Below are 22,810 nucleotides of genomic sequence, written 5' to 3' on the forward strand. Positions count from 1 at the left end.
CTATTAGTGAAGAAATTTCTACATGACAACCAGGAGGTGTAAAATGATATAAAAGGATCACACTCCCGATGATTTTAGGCTTTGAAGCCCCTTCAGGGACATCTGGTAAGAAAGATTTTAGAATTTGAAGCAGTCTGGAGCAGCCTGAAGCTTTACAAGAAAAACAGAGCAGTCAAGGCTTGCATAGATCGACATGATCACTAAAGATACACCAAAACATTGAGAAGGCAACAAAAGAGGCACAAATCGCGTGTGCTTAAAAGTACCAGAAAACTACATCGTCGATTATTCAAGTCCTGGTGCACGCATTATTTTTGGATTTATTTCAGGATTTCTGACGATGCCCTTTCAGTGGGAGGAGACGTGCCCGTCGCCGACTAGGCGCCTACGGTGACTTCATAAATCTCAAAATGATATGCCGGCTCAGTCTCTCGAAGGTGCTCATAGGGGTAGGGTCTGCGTGTGTGTGTTCATAGGGGTGACTGTATGCACATATGTATGAGCGCTTGCGTCAGTACTGTGTTAATAAAAAACTAAATCGTCGAATATTCAAATCTCCTAACTCTGTTACCTGCACAAATATTCTCAAGGATACTGCAGGGTGCCTTGGAAAGCATACAGTTATACAAATCAGACAACAATAGGTTGGTCCAGAAGTTGACTCTTGGCCTACAAAACAGAGATCATCTTAATTTTGTAACTGACACAATCAGAACTCCCAAGTGAGCATTGTCCTAGTATTGTCCCTAATTTTGTTGTGAGAAGGTCTACAAAAGTTTTCCCAACACCAGGATTGGTGTGGCTGCAGCTGATCAAATCATGTATCTATATGCACAGTTGCACACTCAGTTCAAAAGACTAACGAGCATATACACGAACCCTGGACTGTGTAAAACCTTGTGTACAACATTGAAAGTCACTAAATTACAACTACTGTAGGCGGATGAAAGCATTACGTTGCTAATAACAGGACATAAGTTTTCCATATTAGGTAAATACAAACACAAGTTTCTAGTAATTCCCTAAAAAACACAAGTTTCTAGTATGCATTAATCATTTCTCACAAGCACAAACAGAGACTACACGCATTGTCAGATCCTGGAAGTCTGGCAATATGGCTACACTTCAGCACTTACTCCCATGGACAGACTTGAGAAGCTCAGTCAGGACCGAAGGGCAGCTTGCCTCCAGGTGCCTATACCCCTCCGTCGCCAACACATCATCAAGAACTGCAGGAGTGCTGACGATGAACTCGACACATTTGGCCTTGAGCTTGGAGCAATTGTGCTGCTCCGCCAAAGCAAGAGTGGTCGCTGCGGTGTCGACGGTGATGCCACCAGAGAGCTTCATTTCACAAATCAGCTTGAGCCTATCGAGACCGTACCAGTCAGCAGCCGCAAGCAGATGCTGAGCGAGCGTCGCCACCAACTCGAGCGGTTGATCAAGCTCGGGCACCGTGTCGGTGTAGATGAAGTGCAGCATGGCCCTGAATGCAGCCACCTCCATGTCCTTCACCTCCACACGTTGCGAGCACTTCTCCTTCATGTCTCCAAAGAACTGGGCCTTGAAAACCGGAGACCTTGCGGCAAGTATGTCCTTGTGTGCAGCAAACGACTCATCGCACACGAGAAAGGTGACATCGGCTCCCGTCTCGCTCTCCAGGAGCTCGCCGAGGTGCTGGTGCAAATTGGTGGATGGTACAGCGATCACCTCTTCAGCTGGGATGGTTTGTACTGGTAATTCCTTGAGCATTGTGATGGCGCATCGCAGGGTCAGAGAATCATCCCGGAGATAAGCAGATGGTATGGACTTCCTATTCACCAATAAGAGTTCTTTGAAGTAGTGGGGTGCAAAGAAGGTCTCCGACACACTGTCCTCTTTAAATGGTTCAAGCTCCCCACTGCGATCTACCAGCTGACAGGCTAGGCTCACTGGCACACCACACTCTGTGCGGGCTTTACTGAGAAACATTAGTCTCACAGACACAAACTTGTTGCCATCTGGATTAAAGGGGTTGGCTGCAGGATAGATACCAACTTCCAAATCATACCCATCGACATTCCATCTGGATGTGAAGCGATATTCAGAGCTCAGGCTCAGGGTCAAGCTAAACCCGTCGATCTTGAGCAGCCGCACCGAGCGTACGACTTGGTTGAGGTTCGTGCAGGCATTTTCCATGGAGAGTGGCCGCAGCTGAAGCTTGTTCTTTGCTTGAGCCTTGAAGATGGAACGTTTCTGAAGTCGGATGCACTGAATTAGCACGGCTGATACAGGGGCTAGGCTGACGCCTAATGGAGGAGGCACCTGACGACTCAGACAGTCAGACTCCCCGTGCCCCGCCGTGGACGTGCTGCTGGTCGCGGCTTTGCTTGCGAGCTTCGCCGGCACAGGAGGCGACGAGGGCCGCGGCTAGGGTGAGGTCGATTGGTTGGTCTTCCGGCGTCAGCAGGGTCAATCTGGACAGATTTGGGCCGAGACTAGCTTGGATTCTGAAGTTTCTGCGCGTGGACGATCTTGAATTAGTACAGGTGATGATTTTACAGGGTTAGCCTGAGAGCATCGGCGCGGACAAGGCCGGGTAATCGAGGAGGCAAAGGACGACTCACCTGCGAATCGTACCGGCGGAGGAGACCACCAGGACAGCGGCTGATCTCCCGGCGTCCGTCCGCTTGAGAGGATCAATCCGGACAGGTTGCGGCCGGATTTGGGGGCCAGGCAAGCCGCACCTGCCTTGTCTAGTAGGGAGCGGCGGCGGGGAGGTGGAGGTCGGCCGCGCGGCAAGGAGAGGGAGCGATGGTGAATCCCGGGGGCGACGAGGAGAAAGAAGACTCCCGGCGGCGACCGTGCAAGTGGGGTGGGATTAGGTGAGAGTCGAAAAAAAAAAGGTTGCGCTAAAGCCGGTCTCCTTCAAAGTGAAAAATACGGATATCGTAAAAAAAATCCAGTGAAAGTACGGAAAGCAAGACGCATTTGACAAGGGTTCAAAAAAAGACATTTAACAACCTAAAACTACTATCATCCGATCTACTCCTCCGTTAAGCCTTTGTAAAGATTCCACTATGAACTATGTACAGATGTATATGGATGAATTTTAGAGTGTACATTCACTCATTTTGCTCCGTATATAGTCCATAGTGAAATCCCTCGAAAGAGTTATATTTAGGAACGGAGGGACTATGATGCTTAAATAAAAATATTTAACAAATAAGTAAGGGGTATGCTACGGTTCGTTTGAAGAGAGCTGGCAACTGTGGATGGTTTGTGCACGTTGATGTCTTCGTGGTGAGATTTATATGGGCGATCCGAAAATCTTCAGGACAGACGGGCTGGAAGTTCTTATGAACAACTTGTCATTAAAATTGAAAATAAAATTGTTAGAATCCCATCAAACATGTTAGTCCAGAATGCTTGCAAAGCCAAAGATCTTCAGGATAGTAATTTTGTGATCGTGATGGACTGAACATTATGTATTTATTTAAGTAGTTTCCAGCCCGGCTGTCTTCATGCAACTAAGCAAAAATATGATCCGGCTTCCTATTTATTGAGAAAACAGAATTACTGTAGTTTAATCCAGATACAGGCGGCTTTTACTGCCGAACCCAAGAAAGGTCAATTTTTCTCTCTAAGAAAACACATTAAATTCGTGCTCTTTTTAGATACAATTGCAAAATGCAATCAATTAGATTTTTTTTGGTGAAAATTCATTTAGATTAATCTAAGCATAGGTTTAATGATTATGATATGGCTGGAGATACAATGAATTGTGACTTGTGAGTGCCCTCGTATAGGCCTATGACATTATGATTTTCTACTTTGTCATCCAATCCAATTAATTGGTTGGAGTTGTACCTATTGTTTTTCTTCATCTTCTTGGTACCACTTTCGATGTCCTCAAGGATGGTTTGCCATTTTGGTGTCCCCTGTAATTTCATCCAACAAGAAAAAAAAACCAAACGGCTTTGACTTGAAGACACAAAGCCGCCCCTGAAGTTGCATGAGATTGTACTCCGACGCCGCTTTGATCCCGGCTAACGAGTTGGTTTAGAGAACCAAGAAACTTGCTTAGAGCATATCCAAGGTAAACACATAAAACTTCGGTACATGTCCAACCAGACACTTGTTCACTTTTGCAATCCAACGCGGTCCTTCACCAGACGTCCGTTTTTCAGCAAAGTGGAGACAAATATGGGGGAGATATACCGAAGTCCAGTGATACACTTGACCAACCAAAACCTCCGCATGGTCCTCCTCTCTTTTCTTTCTCTTCACATGCATGGTTCCCCACTCCTCTCTCTCATCCAAATGGGACACCACACTATAAATAGCCCACCACATGCATGCTCCTACCTATTTTTTCTCCTCCCCAGCCTGATACTTTGTAAAGCATTGGATGGCTCCCTCCCGTATCATGTCCGCGGACCATGTCCAGAAACAAATATAGACATATACCAGAGACTTTTGCGGGTCAGCCTTGGAGATGCCCTTACGTTCTCTTGGATGGTGGACCATCTATGTTGGAGAGAGCACGCGTCATGGTCGCTACGATTGGGTGTGGTACCATATAGTGTTTTTGCTCAAGATCAAATTTTTGAATTTTTTTCCCAATATTTGATGCCCTTTTGCTCATTTCCACATACCAGATCCCCATGATAGTGTTCAACAAACTTTCAAGCTACAAACCATCTTCAAACCGTGTGAACGCCGGACCACTTGGCTTCAGTATCTTCTTTTTTTTAGTCTGTGATGTTTGCCCAACTTCAAACAATGGGAAATTGGTATCCCCCATGTCAAATTGCAAAGTCTGTTTACCATCTTTTATAATGCCACACATTCTTTGATCCTACAATATGCATCACAATTAAACTATCGTCCTACAAGTTTCATCGGATAGTACATGCAACAGATGAATTGACGAGATCAACGTCCATGTCCGCACTGGTCCTCTCCGTAGCTACCTTTCTCTCTGCTTCACACTCGTGTTGCTTCCGGCGACGCGCCTTCCACTGACAGCCACGGTTGGGTGCCCGAACAATTCTGCCGCCACATCATCCATGCCGATCGTGGCGGACAGGGTTGTTGGCAAAGACATCGGCAGCAAGCAAGGAAGGAGATGGGCGGCTACACGTAGGTGGGAAAATGGGCGATAGATGCGAGAGGAGTGCAATCAAACTGATAGATGCGAGAGGAGTACGGTCGAACTGATAGATGCGAGAGGTGTGCGGTCGAAAATGGACGATAGATGGGACAGGTTCGCCTTGTCGGAACTAACAAAATGGAAGCGTCCGGACGCCTCACAGCATCCCCGTATGCGCCCCAGATATGGACAAGGTATGGGGAGTGCCAGTCAGACCAGACGTTTGGACTAGCTTCGGTTGGGTGGCAGCCTTTTGTTCGGACATTGATCTGGCAGGCTGCCCGGATGTTCGAGGCGGATACGGGTTCCGGCGTAGATGCTCCTATCATTCATTGTCTGTCGTACAGAAGTCGGAGAAGATTTAGTCGTACATTAGGTAATTTTGTTTGGGAAATAAGGGAAAAGCTTATGAACATGTCACGAACAAAGAGACAATTCAGATACGAGAATGTGTGGTCATCACATGTGGATTATGATCGCATTGTTGGTACTGCGTGGCAGGAGGCAAATAGAGGACCGGGTCTCCAAGGTATAGCGAACTCACTGAATCATCTGAAGGCGACGCTTGAACCTTGGGGGACTCACGAGTTTGGCTGCTTAACTCGCCGAGTCAGACAACTGCAGAAAAGACTCGACAATTTAAGGTGTCGCTCTGTGGGTCGAGGGCCAATGGAGGAAGAAAAACAGTGGTCCGTCAGCTGCGCGAGTCCCTCCATTAGGAGGAGATCTGGCTATGGCAGCGGTCACGTGTCCCCTGGCTGAGAGAAGGCGATCGCAACACCGCTTACTTTCAAGCTCATGCGGCGCAAAGGAAACGCATCAACAGGATACAAGGTTTATGTCGAGCGGATGGCTCGGTTTGCGCAAATGAAGATGAAGATAAGAACGAGGTTCAGACGTTCTATCAAAATTTGTATGAATCCCAGGGTTTTATGGATTCAGCAGAGCTGCTCAATCATGTTCCAGTAAAGGTCACGAATGACATGAATGTGGAGCTTACAAAACCCTATACTGCAGCGGAAGTCGGGACAGCTTTGTTTCAAATGGCTCCCTCCAAAGCACCGGGGGTAGACGGTTTTACTGCGGGGTTCTATCAGCGTCACTGGAGATTATTAGGTGAGGCTGTAACCGCGGCAGTGTTGGATTTTCTTAACGGAGGAGAACTACCAGCAGGTTTGAACGACACCTCTATCACATTGATCCCTAAGGTACGACATCCTCAGTCTATTTAACAATACAGACCTATTGCATTCTATTTGGTTCTTTACAAGATTGCTTCAAAGTGTGTGACAAACCGAATGAGGGCATACATGGATGAAATCATCAGTGAAGAGCAAAGCGCGTTTGTTCCTGAACAGCTTATAACTGATAATGTCTTAGCTGCATATGAAAGTGTGCACACAATGAGAGGGCGGAAGAAAGGAAAAAACTATGCTTGTGCAATTAAACTAGACATGATGAAAGCTTACGATCGAGTCGAGTGGCACTTTCTTGAGGCTATTATGACAAAGTTGGGCTTCAACATTGTCTTCGTTCGGCTGATCATGAAATGCGTATCTTCGGTATGCTTCTCGGTTCGAGTAAATGGTGAACGGTTGCCCTTCTTTACACCCTCGCGTGGACTGAGACAAGGTGACGCAGCGTCACCATTCCTTTTCCTGCTATGCGCGGAGGGCTTCTCTTCTTTGCTGAAGTACTACAATGTAGGGCACATCACTACAAGAAATATGTCAACTTGTGACCACCACTATTGGTCACTGAATGGTCACAAATTTCCATTTGTGACCTTTTTGTGACCAAAAACATAAGGTGAAAAGATGGCCGTCATAAACTGACATTAGCGACCTTTCTTCTGGAATGGTCGTAAACTTTTACGACCAAAATACGTCTACTGTGGCGTTTTGGTCACTAGCAACCTCCCCAGGCCACGTAGGCATCCAGCGTGGCAATCTGATGTGGCACAAGATTCAGCCCGATCCGATTAGGTGTTTTACATGGGCCGAGCCCAATAATTCAACCTATTTGTGTTTTTTCTATCAATTTTTGGTCAGATTCATGGGCCAAGCCCTACAATTCAGCCTTTTTATTTTCTGGGCTTAGGCCATTTTGCATTCCGTTTCATTTAGCCTTTTGTTTTTGCTTTTCATAAATGCACAATATTCCAGTCCACTATTGTTTGGGCCATAGCCTTTTTAGAGCCCAAATATTATTTGATCCAATAGAACATTCAATCTTTTTCAATCACAGATTTCAATTTTACACATTTCAACAGCAAACAATCAATAATTCTCAAAATTAAATGATCAAATCCAGAAATCACTCAATGAAACTCACAACAGCACATACACATCTGCACGATCCATCAAGTGTACATATAATCGGAAACAAATACACAGGCACCAAAACATGGTGGCAACATCAACTAAAACTACTGTGCACATCCCCAAGCGTTGCTGATCCAGCACCAGCCCCAGCCCAAGGTGCACCAGCCCCAGCCCCAGGCAGTCGCATATTTTTTCTTGTCTGGTCATGGTCCTTCTCCTGCGCATCCAATTCAGAAGCACACTCATAGTAAGTTTGACATAGAAGTAGCAATTTGAATGAGAAGCAGCAACAACAATTTGATTTGAAGGAGGAGCAGCAACAACGGCAAGTACTTTCTGCTCATTAGGATAGCAGCAAGAGCAGTTTGACATGGTAGGAGCGACAGCAGTTTGATGATAGCAGCAGTACCTGATATCAGCAAAAGTAGTTTGAAATATCCTTGGGCGGCCGAAGATGGTGAAATGATGATTTGATTGTTCTTAGACAGTGGTATCAAAAGATAGGCTTTTAGAGTAAAAAAATTGGCTCCAATCAGCCTGCATACAACAAGTAATAAAATTATTAGGAGAGAGTATACAGTTACCAACAGCATGCATAAAACAACTTTGATGATGTAATTTTTACTAAAAATGACAGCCAGGTTTCAAGTATATCCCCAACATCAGACAATTCTAAATGTAAACGAGATGGCATTTGTATAGACCTAGAATCTCATATGTTGACAGAGCTAGAAAAAATGAGATATTCACTAGCAAATGAAAACAGGGACCTGCTGGAAACATCACACTACGAATGAGATATGGTGCATATTTTTCCAGACAGAGATGGACCTAGAATTAATCACAAGGGATAGGGAGGGAATTAGTCATGTATATTATTCCCTCATGTATATTTTTACTAGTACTGCTAAGTTGCTAGCTAGCTGCACGTATACATCTAGTAGTAAGCAGTCACAAGTCACAACACATATCTCATTCCCCTGTTCCACTTCAGGAACTAGTACAGCAACATAGGATGATATGTGATGGTACCATCTTATCTTACAACAAGAAAAACAACAACACATCTAGCAAGAATGGATTAACAATCAGCTAGTTGCTGGTCCATCATTTTATAGTATGGTGCAAGATGGCAATCATCAATTGAAAAAATCAAGATTGAAGAATTCAAATCGCATTGCGGTTCAAATTCCAAATTGTTTGGTTGCTACTAGGAGTTAATCAACCATCAACTAACACTTAATAGTACAACAATTTGACCTTAAACAGCAGCCAATATGAGTAGAATATTAGGATTATTAGGAAACAGCAAAAAGGTGCAGAGAAACTGTGAATAGAAATGAGTTACAGAAGACAGTATGCATTACAACTTGCTGGTTTCTTGACTGAAACTACTGCTGTAGGGCTGCCATGTTGACTGATACATCAAAGTTCATAGCACCATTAAGAGCCGGTTGATTTGGATCCCTTCTCTGCAAGTGGGCATTCTGTTGTTGCAATAGCCGAAGTCTCATCAGGTGTTCCCTTGACTTCATCTAGTGCACCACAAAGAATTCCATAAATACAAAAGCATATACAATGAGCAACACACGTGACTTGACATCCATTAAACTTGATACACAGAATGCAGATATCACATTCACATTTCATAGATACGAAAAAAAGACAGTAGCATTCGCATCAGTAAATTACACATAGTATCCATGTTACGGCCTAATTAAGTGTAAGTGCACTTAGACAGCTAGTCACACTACAGGTCAGTTTTACTTTGCCAGATTATGTATGCCACATTCCACTTTAAAATAGTTAATGCATCCTGTAGGGGTTAATGCTCATTTAACAAAATATCAACACGAAGCACTCATTCAAGTGCACCAAATTAATAGTACCATAATCTGTATGGTTAATGTTCAAACCCAGATAAGAAATCATATTGCCAAATGCATGCGCATATACCACTGATATCTTTGCAGCAGCATTTGCCTGCCATTTTACACATTAAATTAGATTAAGCATGTGAAGCAGTTAGACATGCTTCTCCATTTTCACAACACTAAGAATGGTAGCAGAAAACAAAATCGACCAGGTTACAGACAGGCAGCAAAGTAAGCAAGCGAGCAAGCAAAGTTTCTAGCGAATCCAGTGGCCGAATAGCCGAGCCAAGCAGCCAAAAGTACAAGATAAGAGCACGCAAACTTCTCTCTGGAAGAACACAAAAAACTTAGATCGGCGTCGACCACAACGGAAACCACGGGCGTCTAGCACTTAAGCGACCACCGATAACTAGTGGACGCACGCAGGAGGAGAAGCGACGGGCATCCATCCACACGAGAACATCCCTGCTACGCGCTATAGTTTTGCACATATAAGTGAAGATAAAGAAAATCAGCGCCTTCAGCGGCTTATCTGATTGAGCTTGCATGGATGCACAGCACAGACTACTGCTTTATGCAAAAAGCACCGGTCATATATGGCGACTGCACATATGTCAACTACTTTATGCAATGCCCCATGACCGTTTCTCAAATTGTACTTATCTAACAGCAATGCCCCATAGTCGTTTCAAACTCATCATACATAGTGATGCACTTGGGTATTCAGGAACAATCAGGAAGTGTAGCCATGATGGGCTACAACAGGTTCAGTTTGATAGTTCGTACATTCACTTTTGTTAATGACCTCCAAATTAATCTCAATCATGTCTGAATATGTGCAGTGCAGGTGAACGTGCACTAACAATGCAGAAGATACAGTCTAACAACGACACGATTTGGCTTCATACCTTTTTGTCCACCCAGGGGCCTGTGGATAGACTCTGCCCGACCTCGTCGGGGATGTACCCGGGCAACGGCGCACTCCAGCTTGTGCCATATCAGTGCCAACTCTGGCTCTGCTGTTCGCCAGCAAGACCATACGAACCGGATCTAGGTGCTCATGGTTGTCAGCTAACTCCTCTCGCAGTGGGAACCTGGAAAAGGATGGCCTTGCCGGCGACCAAGCCCCGGAAGTTAGCATGGAAAACAAATGGTCAAATTAATTTGCAGATCTGAGGGCACTAACCTGTAAATAGCATCGAGAAGGAACACCATGCCAGCATCATCCATTTTTCACCAACGACCTCCGAAACAGCACGAGCTCTGCCGCCAGAGATTTGAGGGCCCCGGATACATCCCCCTCCGCCCACGCACACGGCGGCGGCGGCGGAGGAGCGCGAGCGCGGGAACTTCCACCCGGACCAGGCGCCTTCCTCGGGTGCTGCTGCTGCTCCCCCGTCATCGTGGTCGTTGCCGTAGGCGCCATTGTGCTGATGTGCTCCCCCGTCGTCGTGGTCGTTGCCGTAGGCGCCAGCTATAGCTCCATCCAGCCGCAGCTCCGAGTCGCGAAACGGAGTAGAAGAGGACGGGGCTCACGGGATCCGCGGCGGCGAACGGTTGCGGCTGGCCAGGGCTAGGACGTAGATCCGGTTGAGGCCGCCTCTGCCGTCGTTGGAGACGAAGTAGCTGCGAGGAAGGAGAGGTAGGGCGTGGCCGTTTGGGTGGAGAGGCAGGGGGCGAGGTGCGGGCGGTGGAACCCTAGGACGACGACGGCCTGGGTGGGTGGATGGATCCCGAAGCGGAACGGAGCGGAGCGGGTAGGGGGCGGCCGGGGGGGGGGGGGGGGGGGTGGCGGAGACGGGGGCGACGCGAGGTGGGCTGTGGTAGTCGATGGGATCTGAGATCGAGGGCTCCGTCGGTGGAGGGGATCTGAGATGGGGACGAGGGAGGAGGAGACGAGGCTGTCGGTTGGGTGGGCAGCGACGTGGGCGAGCAGGGTGTGGATGGATGTGGGATCGAACGGATGGATGTGGATGGATGGATGTGGATCGAATGGATGGATGGATGGGCACCATGTCATCGATCTGTGTCACAGCTAGTTCTACCAATAAGAATAAAGCACATGCAATTTTGTTTTCCTTCTTCATTTCTCAAGTGTAAAGTTGGGTCTTTTGTGAATAAACTACTAGATACTTGTTGCAAAAAGGCACAACCCCATTTTTCAAAAATATTAGACCACATTTTATGTGGAATTAACCAAATGGTTGTGTGCCAAAAGGTTTCGGTCCAGCTCTTATAGAAAGACAAATTTTCGTCGATTCAATAGGAACTGAGTCAAATTTGAACTATACGTGCCACATAGTTTACTCTTTAAATTTTCCAAAATTTATTTTTGGGTACATAAGTATCTATTTAATTAGAGAAAGGCCAAAAGTTTTCCAAGATTTAATCAGAGAAACACCAAAAATATTCCAAGATTCAACCACTAGCTAGGAACGGTCATTCGTTTTGACCGCATTTTGAAACAGGCATAAAAAATTCAAAAAAAATCAAAAAATTTGGAAACCTTCGCATTGTGTCATCATATGTGGCCAAGTTCCCAGGAAAAATAACAAATTTGTAATACGGCAATTAATTTTAAAAAGTGTTCTCAGAAACGAGCTATCACGTGTGGAGATCGATGGCTTTCAAGCCAAATGATCAATCTTATGGCCACATTCATGGCATAGTTTGTTCAAATGATCTCATATTGCTCACAAGGGTGCATACTGGAATGACAAACAATGTTGCCTAAGGAAGTTTTCATTTTCTTTGGACGAAAAAACCATTTTCCATTTTTCGAGTGCCCGAAAGGAGGTTTTTTGTGAAGGACCTCCCAAATAATTGTTGCAAAATTGGACCAAATCATTTTTATAAAATACTAGGTCATATTTAATGCACAATTGACCAAATGGTTGGGTGTAAAAAGTTTTGATCCACCTCTCGTGAAAAAGACAAATTCCTGCCGATTCAGGAGGAAGCGGGTCAAATTTGAACTACAGCTGCCTCATAGTTTGCTCTTTATTTTTTCCAAAAATCATTTCCAGGTACATAAGTATCTATTTAATCATAGAAACACCAAAAAAATTCAAGATTCAACCACTAGCTAGGAACGGTCATTCCCGCCCTTTTGACCGCATTTTGAAACGGGCATAAAAAGTTCAAAAAAATCAAAAAATTGGGAAACCTTCGCATTGTGTCATTAGATATGGCCAAGTTCCCAGGAAAAATAATAAACTTGTAATACGGCAATTCTTTTAAAAAAGTGTTCTTAGAAATGAGCTATCATGCGTGAAGATTCATGGCTTTCAAGGCAAATGATCAATCTTATGGCCACATTCATGGCATAGTTTGTTCAAATGATCGCATATTGTGCACAAGGGTGCATCTTGGAATTCCAAACAATGTTGCCTAAGAAAGTTTTCATTTTCTTTGCACGGAAAATTCATTTTCCATTTTTTGAGTGCCCAAAAGGAGGTTTTTTGTGAAGGACCTACCAAATAATTATTGCAAAAATGGACCAAATCAATTTTATAAAATATTAGGACATATATAATGCACAATTGACCAAATGGTTGGGTGAAAAAAGTTTTGATCCACCTCTGGTGAAAAAGACAAATTGCCGTCGATTTAGTTGGAAACGGGTCAAATTTGAACTATAGCTGCCTCATAGTTTGCTCTTTATTTTTTCCAAAAATCATTTCTAGGTACATAAGTATCTATTTAATCAGAGAAACACCAAAAAAATTCCAAGATTCAACCACTAGTTAGGAACGGTCAAGCCCGCCGTTTTGACCGCATTTTGAAACGGGCATAAAAAATTCAAAAAAATCAAAAAATTGGACAACCTTCGCATTGTGTCATTATATGTGACCAAGTTTCCAAGAAAAATAATAAACTTGTAATATGGTAATTATTTTAAAAAATGTTCTCAGAAATGAGCTATCATGTGTGAAGATTCATCTATTTCAACCCAAACGATCAATCTTATGGCCACATTCATGGCATAGTTTGTTCAAATGATCTCATATTATGCACAAGGGTGCATCTTGGAATTCCAAACAATGTTGCCAAGGGAGTTTTCATTTTCTTTGCACGGAAAATTCATTTTCCATTTTTCGAGTGCCTGAAATGAGGTTTTTTTGTGAAGGACCTACCATATATTTGTTGCAAAATTGTACCAAATCATTTTTATAAAATACTAGGACATATTTAATGCACAATTGAAAAAATGGTTGGGTGTCAAAAGTTTTGATCCACCTCTGGTGAAAAAGACAAATTCCCGCCGATTCAGCTGGAAGCGGGTCAAATTTGAACTGCAGCTGCCTCATAGTTTGCTATTTATTTTTTCCAAAAATCATTTCTAGGTACATAAGTATCTATTTAATCAGAGAAACACCAAAAAATTCCAATATTCAACCACTAGCTAGGAACGGTCAAGCCCGCCGTTTTGACCGCATTTTGAAACGGGCATAAAAAATTAAAAAAATCAAAAAATTGGAAAACCTTCGCATTTGTGTCATTATATGTGAACAAGTTTCCAGGAAAAATAATAAAATTGTAATACAGTAATTATTTTAAAAAAGTGTTCTCAGAAATGAGCTATCAATGTGAAGATTCATGGCTTTCAAGCCAAATGATCAATCTTATGGCCACATTCATGGCATAGTTTGTTCAAATAATCTCATATTGTGCACAAGGGTGCATATTGAAATGGCAAACAATGTTGCCTAAGGAAGTTTTCATTTTTTTTTGGACGAAAAAACCATTTTCCATTTTCCGAGTGCCTGAAATGAGTTTTTTTTGTGAAGGACCTACCATATATTTGTTGCAAAATTGGACCTAATCAATTTTATAAAATACTAGGCCATATTTAATGCACAATTGACAAAATGGTTGGGTGTCAAAATTTTTGATCCACCTCTGGTGAAAAAGACAAATTCCCGCCGATTCAGTAGGAAGCGGGTCAAATTTGAACTGCAGCTACCTCATAGTTTGCTATTTATTTTTTCCAAAAATAATTTCTAGTTACATAAGTACCTATTTAATCATAAATACATGGTTTGGTGGCGATACGTCGAGGTTTGGGCCGTGGCTGAGGCCCCCAACTCTAGAGCGCGTAAACTCGCATGCCCGCCGCGTGGTCACCGCGTGGCCGTGGCGTTTCCATGTGTTCTGGGCGGCCTAGGCATGTCTAGTGGGTTGGGCACTCCCCAGGTAGGTGCTAGGAAGAAAATCACAACATAAGATTCTCACGAGGAGACCGATCGATGCTTCAAACATGAATAAGCAGCCAAGTGTTTGATTAGCGGTACGGGAAATGCACATGGCCAATGGGCGTGAGTTTTGGCCGAGGATGATCATCTACTAAGGAGAATGTATTCACAAATTTTCAGCTCAAAAGGAGGATCCTAGGTGGTACTTGCTTTGCAAAGTACCACACTGGACAAAAATGTGAATGTTGAAGTTGGGCTCGAAATAATGAATGGATTGAGCTGAAATTTGGTGGAGGATGGTTATTTGGGCATAGGAAAGCATTGTAGAAAATTGATATAATTTTGACATGCCAAAGTAGTACTTCCTTCACAATGCTCTTCTATGGACAAAAACTTGGGAAAACTAGTGAGAGAGATTGGATGAATGAAATGAGCTAAAAAATTGGTGTAGGTAAGTTACATAGGTATGGTCATGCGCTGGTAAATTTTCAGATCATTTGGGTAAGCCTAGCTAGTACTTCACAAAGCTTCTCTCGAGGTAGAAACTTTGGAAATTTCCTGAGAAAGATTTACTAGGAAAATTGAACTGAATATTATCATGTGGGAATGATTTGGGTATGGAAGAGTGCCCGAAAAGTTTGAGGGTAATAGGAGGGGTCTATATAACACTTGCTTCGCAACATGCCAATTTGGCCATAAAATATAAATTGAACCTGGGCTCACATAGATGATTTGACTAAGCTGAAATTTGGAGGAGGGTCATAATTTGGGCATATGAAGGAACTGTATAAATTTCATGTCATTTAGAGATATAAAAAAGGTACTTCCTTCACAATGCTTCTAGGTGGACAAAAACTTTGGAAATTTGCCAAGGAAGATTTGCTAGGCAAATGGAGCTGAATTTTGTCATGCGGTAATGATTTGGACAGGAAAGAGTGCCCAAAAATTCTGAGGGCAATCAAGAATATATAAATAGCACATCCTTCATAAAGTGTTGTTGTGAACATAATAGGAAAATGAATATTGTTGAATTAGTTTTGAACTAGGCAAGGAAGGATTTTTACATATTTGATGAATATATGCCCCAAAGAATTTATGAGATTTTTTTGGGAATTTTGGGAATGATAGAAATATAGGTGGCTTCACAACCTAGGGCAAAAACTGCCACATAGACATGACACATAGGCAAAACTGATGAGATGGCGCCTAGTCATCACAACCCACCACAATCTACAAGGCTATGACCATCTATATTGGTCATTAACAACTAGAAATAAGGCAGCGGACTATCACTGTTTGCTTTGTGACCATTTCGTGTAAGGAAATTATGACCTTTCTGACCAAAATGGTCGCAATGGTTTAGGGTTTGGAGCCCCTGAACAGCTTTTGACCAATTGGTCTAAAATGGTCATAAATCTATGACCAATTCTTCGAGGGTCACTGACAGAAGGTCATAAGTTGACATATTTCTTGTAGTGCATTGATAGAGGCATAAGAGTAAGCTACAGATCACCTTGGGTTACACACTTGTTGTTCGCTGATGATAGCCTGATCTTCATTAGTGCAAACACCCAGAGTGCAAAGAGATTGAATGACATTCTGAGAATTTACGGTGAATCATCGGGTCAACGTGTTGACCGTGCCAAGAGCTCCATTTATTTCAGCTCCAACACACCGGCCCAGCTTAAGCAGCAGCTAAAAGCGGTCCTCACCATTGATGTTGAGGCCTTCAGCGAGCGCTACCTGGGGCTGCCCACGGCGGTCGGCCGCATCACTAGCGGAACATTCGATCACATCGGGGAGAGAGCTCGCAGGAAGATACAAGGATGGTCTGAAAAATTACTTGCATGTGCAGGGCGCGAAACATTGTTGAAATCAGTGGTCCAGGCAATTCCCACGTACTCTATGAGTACATTCTTATTGACAAAGAAGGTGTGCAAGAGTTTCACTTCACCAATTCCCAAATATTTCTGGAGCACCTCTATTGACAAAAATGCGTTGCATTTGGTATCCTGGAAGAATTTGGCAACACCAAAGTGCAAAGGTGGTATGGGATTCCGAGACCCCCATCAGTTTAATCTTGCGCTACTCAGAAAGCATGGTTGGCGCTTTATGACTAACCCTAATTCTCTATGCGCAAGGGTAATGAAGGGCCGCTACTATCCTGACACAGATTTTTTTGCATACTTCTATTCCCGAATCGGCGTCAGCTACTTGGCGCGCTATCATTGCTGGCAGGAGAGTTTTGCAAGCGGGTCTTATCAAAAGAGTGGGAGACGGGAATTCCATTGATGTGTGGACTGATAAGTGGATTCCCGGGACCATCTCTATGACACCTTTCCTGAAGCCACCGAACACTAATGTTCAGACAGTCTCGGATCTCATTGATCCCGAGAACTGGTCGTGGTGGCAGGAACTGATATGAACAACCTTCATCGCCCTTAATGCTGATGCCATCCTAAATATCCCAATCGGGAGGGGGAGGTGAGGATTTGTATGTTTGGGCCTTTGAAAGATCAGGCAACTACACTGTTAAATCGGCGTACCGTGCTCTAGTGACTCAGAACGAGCGCAATGCTCTAGAGGAAGGGACGGCTACCGGTCCTTCAAGAGATGATAAACAGATGTGGACTGCCTTGTGGAAACTCAAAGTGATCCCAAAGGTACGAGTGTTGTGGTGGAGGGTACTGCGAGGGATCCTACCGGATGAATGCACTCTTAAGTATCGCCATATTTCATTCTTAGAGACTTGTAAAGTATTTCTGGGAAAGGAGGAGGATCTCATGCATGCTCTCATTCAATGCTCCCATGCACGACGCTTCTGGAATGAAGCTTGCGCTTGGTTTGGTTTGCGGCTTCCTCGACTGCACCCACGTTCGTGGGCCAGAAATATACTATGCGGAGATCGGTTCAGGGATGAAGATCGAGCAAAAATAATCACCATCATGTGGACGATCTGGCATTCTCGCAACCGAATCAAGCATGGGGAAGAGGGGAGGGACCCAACAGCCGCTATTAGGTCGACCAGGGAGGCCCTTGCGCTATTGGAGTTACCTTGGAATGTACCTAGTGTTCTACCATGCCATGGCTGGCGGCCGCCTGAACCAGGTATGATCAAGATAACGACGGATGGAGCACTCAACGTCGCGGAGGGTCGAGGTGGTGCGGCTGGCATAGCCCACTCCACGTCCGCGCTACTGGGAGCGTGGTGCAAACCGTTTGGCGATATTTCAGATCCACTGACCATGGAAGCCTTATCAATGCGAGAAGGAGCACTTTTTGCAAAACTTTGAGGCCTATCGCATGTGATAATGGAGGCTGATTGCCAGGAGTTGGTGGAACTCTGGTATATTTGCCACAATTCACGTTCAATTGTGGCTCCTATCCTAGACAAAATAGAAGAGCTAGTTTTTGATTTTTCAGTTTTTGAGATTCAACATGTAAACAGACCTAGATGAAATAGGAGAGCTAGTTTTTGATTTTTCAGTTTTTGAGATTCAACATGTAAATAGGCCAGCAAACTTACCGACACATCTCTGTGCGAAACGTGCATGCACTCTGAATGTGACCGAATGTTGACTCGAGGAGACTCCTAGTTTCTTGGTAACCAGCCTCTTGGCTGACCGCCCGGGGAACACTTTTGTTGAATAAAGCTCTCGGATTTGCCCGCAAAAAAAACAATGGGGCCCGCTTGAGTAAATCAATTTCCCGGTCTCCCGCCGTCAACGTCATTCCTCGGCGCCAGTCTTGTGCAATCTCTCATTGTCGGCAGCCTCCCTCTCTTTCGCCGCGTCGGCCTCCACCACCTCCTCTCCCTCTTTGACTCTTTGCGGCGGGGCCGTCCCTCTCCCTCGCCGCCGAATATGAGCTCCAGAGCACATGCTCCCAGCTCAGACGAATATTTTTCTTTCTTCCAAATCAAAATATCACACATGTAGATGACAGAGTATTATATGAAAATTTTCACTTTTGTGCAAAGTTTTGCTTTCTTTTGTCCTGTGCAAAGTTTTGTATTCTTTCAATCTTTTTAGCTCCTCATTCTTTTTAATTCTTGCAAACTAGAAACGTATTTTCTGACAAAATGTTACAGATTCATTGTTTTGTGTGTCACCACCTTCTTCTTTTATTGAGAGCTGTCATGATTCTTTTTTTACATTGATATTGGAAGAGAAGTGCTAAATTGTACTGTTCCACAAAAAGAAGCTTCAACTGTGACCACTCTCAGGCCTTCGCCATGGAAAAGGCCTGCACAAACCTGACCGATGTTGTGCGCTCAGTGCATCTGCTCAAGTTCAAGGGCTATAGCTTGACCATGGAAATCAGCAGCGACCATTGCTTTAAATCCTGATGGAAAGTCGATGGGTACGAGTGGGAAATCGATTTATATCCAAGGTCCCGGAAGTCCAATCATGTCAACAGAAGCTGCGCACTGATGGTGATTGACCTTCTCAAGTTCGCGCGTGGGAGAAAAACTTGAAGCATATCTTGGCGTCGCGGGGCCAAGGTTTGATGATCCATGGTATTGTATCTGTTTGAAGTCTAGTACTACCATATGCGTGTCTTTCAATAAAATTTAAAACCTGCCAGTGTACATTTCTATATGCTCTGGGCATCAATTTGCTTACATTTCCACTTCCTTTGATGTAATTTTGTGCTAAATGGTCTACTGTGGATTTGTGCTCGTTGCTGGAAAGCATTGATAAGGTGACACTGACATGATTGTGAGCTGGCAGAGTGATATTGTCTCATCTAGCTGCTGCCACACAAGTGTTGTGTGTTTCACTCTGAGTATACTCGGAGTCCTTATGAACACCTTGCCGTTGAAATTGGAAATAAAATTCAGAAAATCCGATCTAACACTCTGCATGTTATAGAGGCCAATTGCCAACAACTGGAATCCATTTGTGTGTGTGCTTCGTATGATTTCCATGGCATCCTGATTCATTGTTATATAGGCCAATTTCTGTATATGCAAGGTTAGCAGATTCTGTGTAGACTGAAGGGAGCTCACAATAGTGGATGGCGGAATTACCTCTATGTTTGGAAAGTGCTATTGTGAGCTCGAGCTCACAGGCACCCTTTGCTACAGTACGGACGAAAAAATATTTAAAAAGTTCAAAAAAATCTGAATTTTTTTGGCAACAAACATTGATATATTTTTCACATGCATGCAAATTTTCATGACAAAATGACATTCATGCAGGTCTCGGCAAAAAAAACAAAATCGATGCTCCAAAATGCTTCCAAAAACAGTTTTTTTGGAGCATGATTTTGTTTTTTTTGCTGAGACCTCCACAAATGTCATTTCATCACGAAAATTGGCACGCATGTAGAAAAAACATCAAAGTTTCTTGACAACAAATTTCAGATTTTTTTGAATTTTTTTACTATTTTTTCGGATTTTACTGTTCATCCGGGATCACTGGTGCCCGGGATCAATTCCTCCGCGTCCTCTATGTTTGAGCATTTGACGCTTACATTCCTTTTGATGCCTTGTGCGGGTTGACGTCTTCATGGTGAGATCCATGTGGGCGAGCCTTGACTAGTCCGGAATGCTTGGAAGCCAAAGATATTCAGGATACTTGTTTCAAAAGAAGATATTCAGGATAGTAACTTATGCTATTATTGTGATGATGATGAGCTGAACATCAGGATAGTAACTTGACTCGTCTAAAAGCTCATGTATTTTTGTGATGGTGATGAACTGAACATCATGTATTTAGAGTAATTTCCAGCCCGCCTGCGTCCATGCAACTAAGCAAAAATATGATCTGACATCCTTCTTTTTTTGAGAAAACAGAGTTACCATAGTTCTTTTCCAACAATATGATACTTTTTTGTGAAAATCCATTTAGATTAATCTAAGCATAGATTTAATGAGTACAATATGGCCTAAGATACAATGAATTGCGACTTGTGAGTGCCCTCGTATGCGCCTCTGACATTATGATTAACGCTTATTTGAAATGATTTGAAGTATCAGAGAGATAAAAATTGGACATGATGGGAAGTTCAATCTCCAAAAGTAGACCCTTGTCATGAACACAAACAAAAACTTCTTTTCCAACAATAACCCTAAATAAATGCCACAAACTACATTGTGATGGGAGTAGCGATAGAACTTTCCTTTCGTAAGTTGGTGAATTTGTAAGCACATCACCGGGTTGCTCCAATTGCTTCGGTATAACTACTATCAACCACTTGCAATATGGCCAGCCTCGAACAGCGATCCATCCACGGGGTGCTTCACTTCTTCTCCACAATAATAGCAGCGCTGAGGATCAGCACTTTCATGCACGCAGTACTGAATCCCACCAACTCCTTCGTCTTCGTCCATGGAGACTATGCATGTCGTACTTGATCCCGTCCTTGATGATCTGCTCCTTGTTGTAGTGCTCCAGCGCGCTGATTGCGAACTCGTCGCAGCCCCGCAGACAAACAAAAGCTTCGAAATTTGCGTCGTCGGCGTAATCAAAGTCGAAGGAGTCCCAGTCTTGCTCCGGGGTATCCGGACTGTACCGGTCGATGTCTGATTCGTAACACAGTCCGTGGTCGGGATCGGGAAGTGGCGATGAAGGAGAATTCGGGTCATCCAGCGTTGCAGGGCTGGGTACTCGTGGCAAATATTATATCGAGCTGGATTGTTTTCTGAATGATTCAATTAGACAAATTTCTTTACACCGCAGCAAAGAGAAAAGGCAGCAATAGTCTTCCAGAGAAAATCAAAACTTTATGTATCCTATTACAACCATGAATCACAATACAAGAAAATATGAATATGTATAGTGCTCTCTCACTGAATATTTATCTAACTTGTTCTTTCCCTTTTTTTTCTTTTTGCAGAAAATTTTGTTCTTCACTTTACTTGGTGTAAAGTGATTTTCTTGATGTCTTGATAATTTATTACTGATTTTCGTGTCACCTCAGACGATAAGTTTCAGTTAGACAAAATTCATGTCTTTTGTTCTGACAACACATGAACGCATATTTTTCTGACAAAATTTAGCCTTTTGTTTTGGCAAAATCAGAGGATAAACACAAGAAACAATATGTTTGCTATGTAATCAACTTGTACGGGAGAACATAAACAGTGCCGAACATATATATTTTTATTCTCAAGTTTGTCTAGTGTGGTATAGTACTTTGGAGCGCATGCCAGCATAGGTAAGCACGCGCAGGCACTAGTAGAAAACAGGGTTTTGGTCCAGGCCGGGTCAGCCCATTAGTCCCGGTTCAGTCCAGAACCGGGACCAATGGGGGCATTGGTCCCGGTTCGTGAGCCCAGGGGGCCGGCCGGGCCACGTGGGCCATTGGTCCCGGTTCATCTGGACCTTTTGGTCCCGGTTGGTGGGATGAACCGGGACCAATGGGCCTCGCTCATGGCCCACCACCATTGGTCCCGGTTGGTGGCTTGAACCGGGACCAAAGTCTCCCCTTTAGTCCCGGTTTATGTCATCAACCGGGACCAATGAGGTGCCTATATATACCCCTCGCTCGTGAGCAGAGCACCCCAGTGCTTTGTTTTTCTCTGGCGGAGGGGGAGAGGGCTTGGTGGTGCTCTAGCTCACCTCCTATGCACACAAGGTGTTCGATGGAATGCCCCAGCCACACTACTTAAGCTTTCTCCTCTCCAAGCTCGACCTCCAAGCTCCATTTTTCATAATATTTGTCTAGATTTAGCGGTCCGTCACGCCCCGTCCCCGTCTTCACCGCCGTCGATCACCCGCGGCGAGCTCATCGCCGGCACCACCGTGGTGAGCCTCTTGTTCTTATCTTCTTTCTGAAAGGAAAAATATTCTTACTTGTATGTTTACATAGATACTTGTATTATTTTCTTACTTTTATTATTGCATCTTATATACTGCGTTGGTTTTGGTATCTGCCCCCATCGGCCCTCGTCCTGTCTATGATTCGGATGTGGTATATATATTATCTTTATAACTATTGGTTCATTTATTGTTTATGAAAATTATGCCGACCAACGTGACATAGATTTTATTTATGTAGGATGTATGTGAATCGGAAATGCCAACCGACCCTATTGTCGAGAGGTTAAATTTAGTTGAAGAAGAAAACAATTTGTTGAAGGAAAAAATAAAAAAAATTGAGGAGGAGAAGATGATATTGGAGTTGCATGTTGCGGATGTCGTCGATGATCACAAGATCAAGATGGATGCAATGCGCTTGAAGATTAGAAAAATTAGAAAATATGCCATTCATACCGAGGCTTGGTATCATTATGCCGTTGGATCAATTGTTACCTTGCTTGCGATTATGATCGCA

The 22,810-nt window shown here is 43.8% G+C and overlaps 1 protein-coding gene and 1 long non-coding RNA gene across 4 annotated transcripts; both read right to left on the reverse strand.

Moving 5' to 3' along the window:
• Positions 1 to 822: 822 nt before the first annotated feature.
• LOC125525948 (BTB/POZ and MATH domain-containing protein 1-like) lies at positions 823 to 2,885 on the reverse strand. Its single transcript, XM_048690948.1, has 2 exons — positions 2,607 to 2,885; positions 823 to 2,498 (listed from the first exon to the last, which is right to left on the reverse strand). The coding sequence occupies exon 2, from the start codon at positions 2,176 to 2,178 to the stop codon at positions 1,126 to 1,128; it is 1,053 nt and encodes a 350-aa protein (XP_048546905.1). The 5' UTR covers positions 2,179 to 2,498; positions 2,607 to 2,885; the 3' UTR covers positions 823 to 1,125.
• A 4,482-nt stretch (positions 2,886 to 7,367) lies between these two features.
• Positions 7,368 to 11,299, reverse strand: LOC125525951. 3 transcript variants are annotated; one of them, XR_007291480.1, is made up of 4 exons: positions 10,241 to 11,262; positions 8,826 to 8,993; positions 7,868 to 7,995; positions 7,368 to 7,675 (listed from the first exon to the last, which is right to left on the reverse strand). It is a non-coding gene; the product is annotated as an uncharacterized LOC125525951 (long non-coding RNA). The 3 variants fall into 3 exon arrangements; XR_007291481.1 differs by lacking the exons at positions 7,368 to 7,675; positions 7,868 to 7,995 and having other exon boundaries at positions 8,602 to 8,993; positions 10,241 to 10,441; positions 10,519 to 11,254; XR_007291479.1 differs by lacking the exons at positions 7,368 to 7,675; positions 7,868 to 7,995 and having other exon boundaries at positions 8,602 to 8,993; positions 10,241 to 11,299.
• Positions 11,300 to 22,810: the final 11,511 nt, after the last annotated feature.

This window comes from Triticum urartu, chromosome 7 (assembly GCF_003073215.2).
Source record: "Triticum urartu cultivar G1812 chromosome 7, Tu2.1, whole genome shotgun sequence".
NCBI lineage: Eukaryota > Viridiplantae > Streptophyta > Magnoliopsida > Poales > Poaceae > Triticum > Triticum urartu.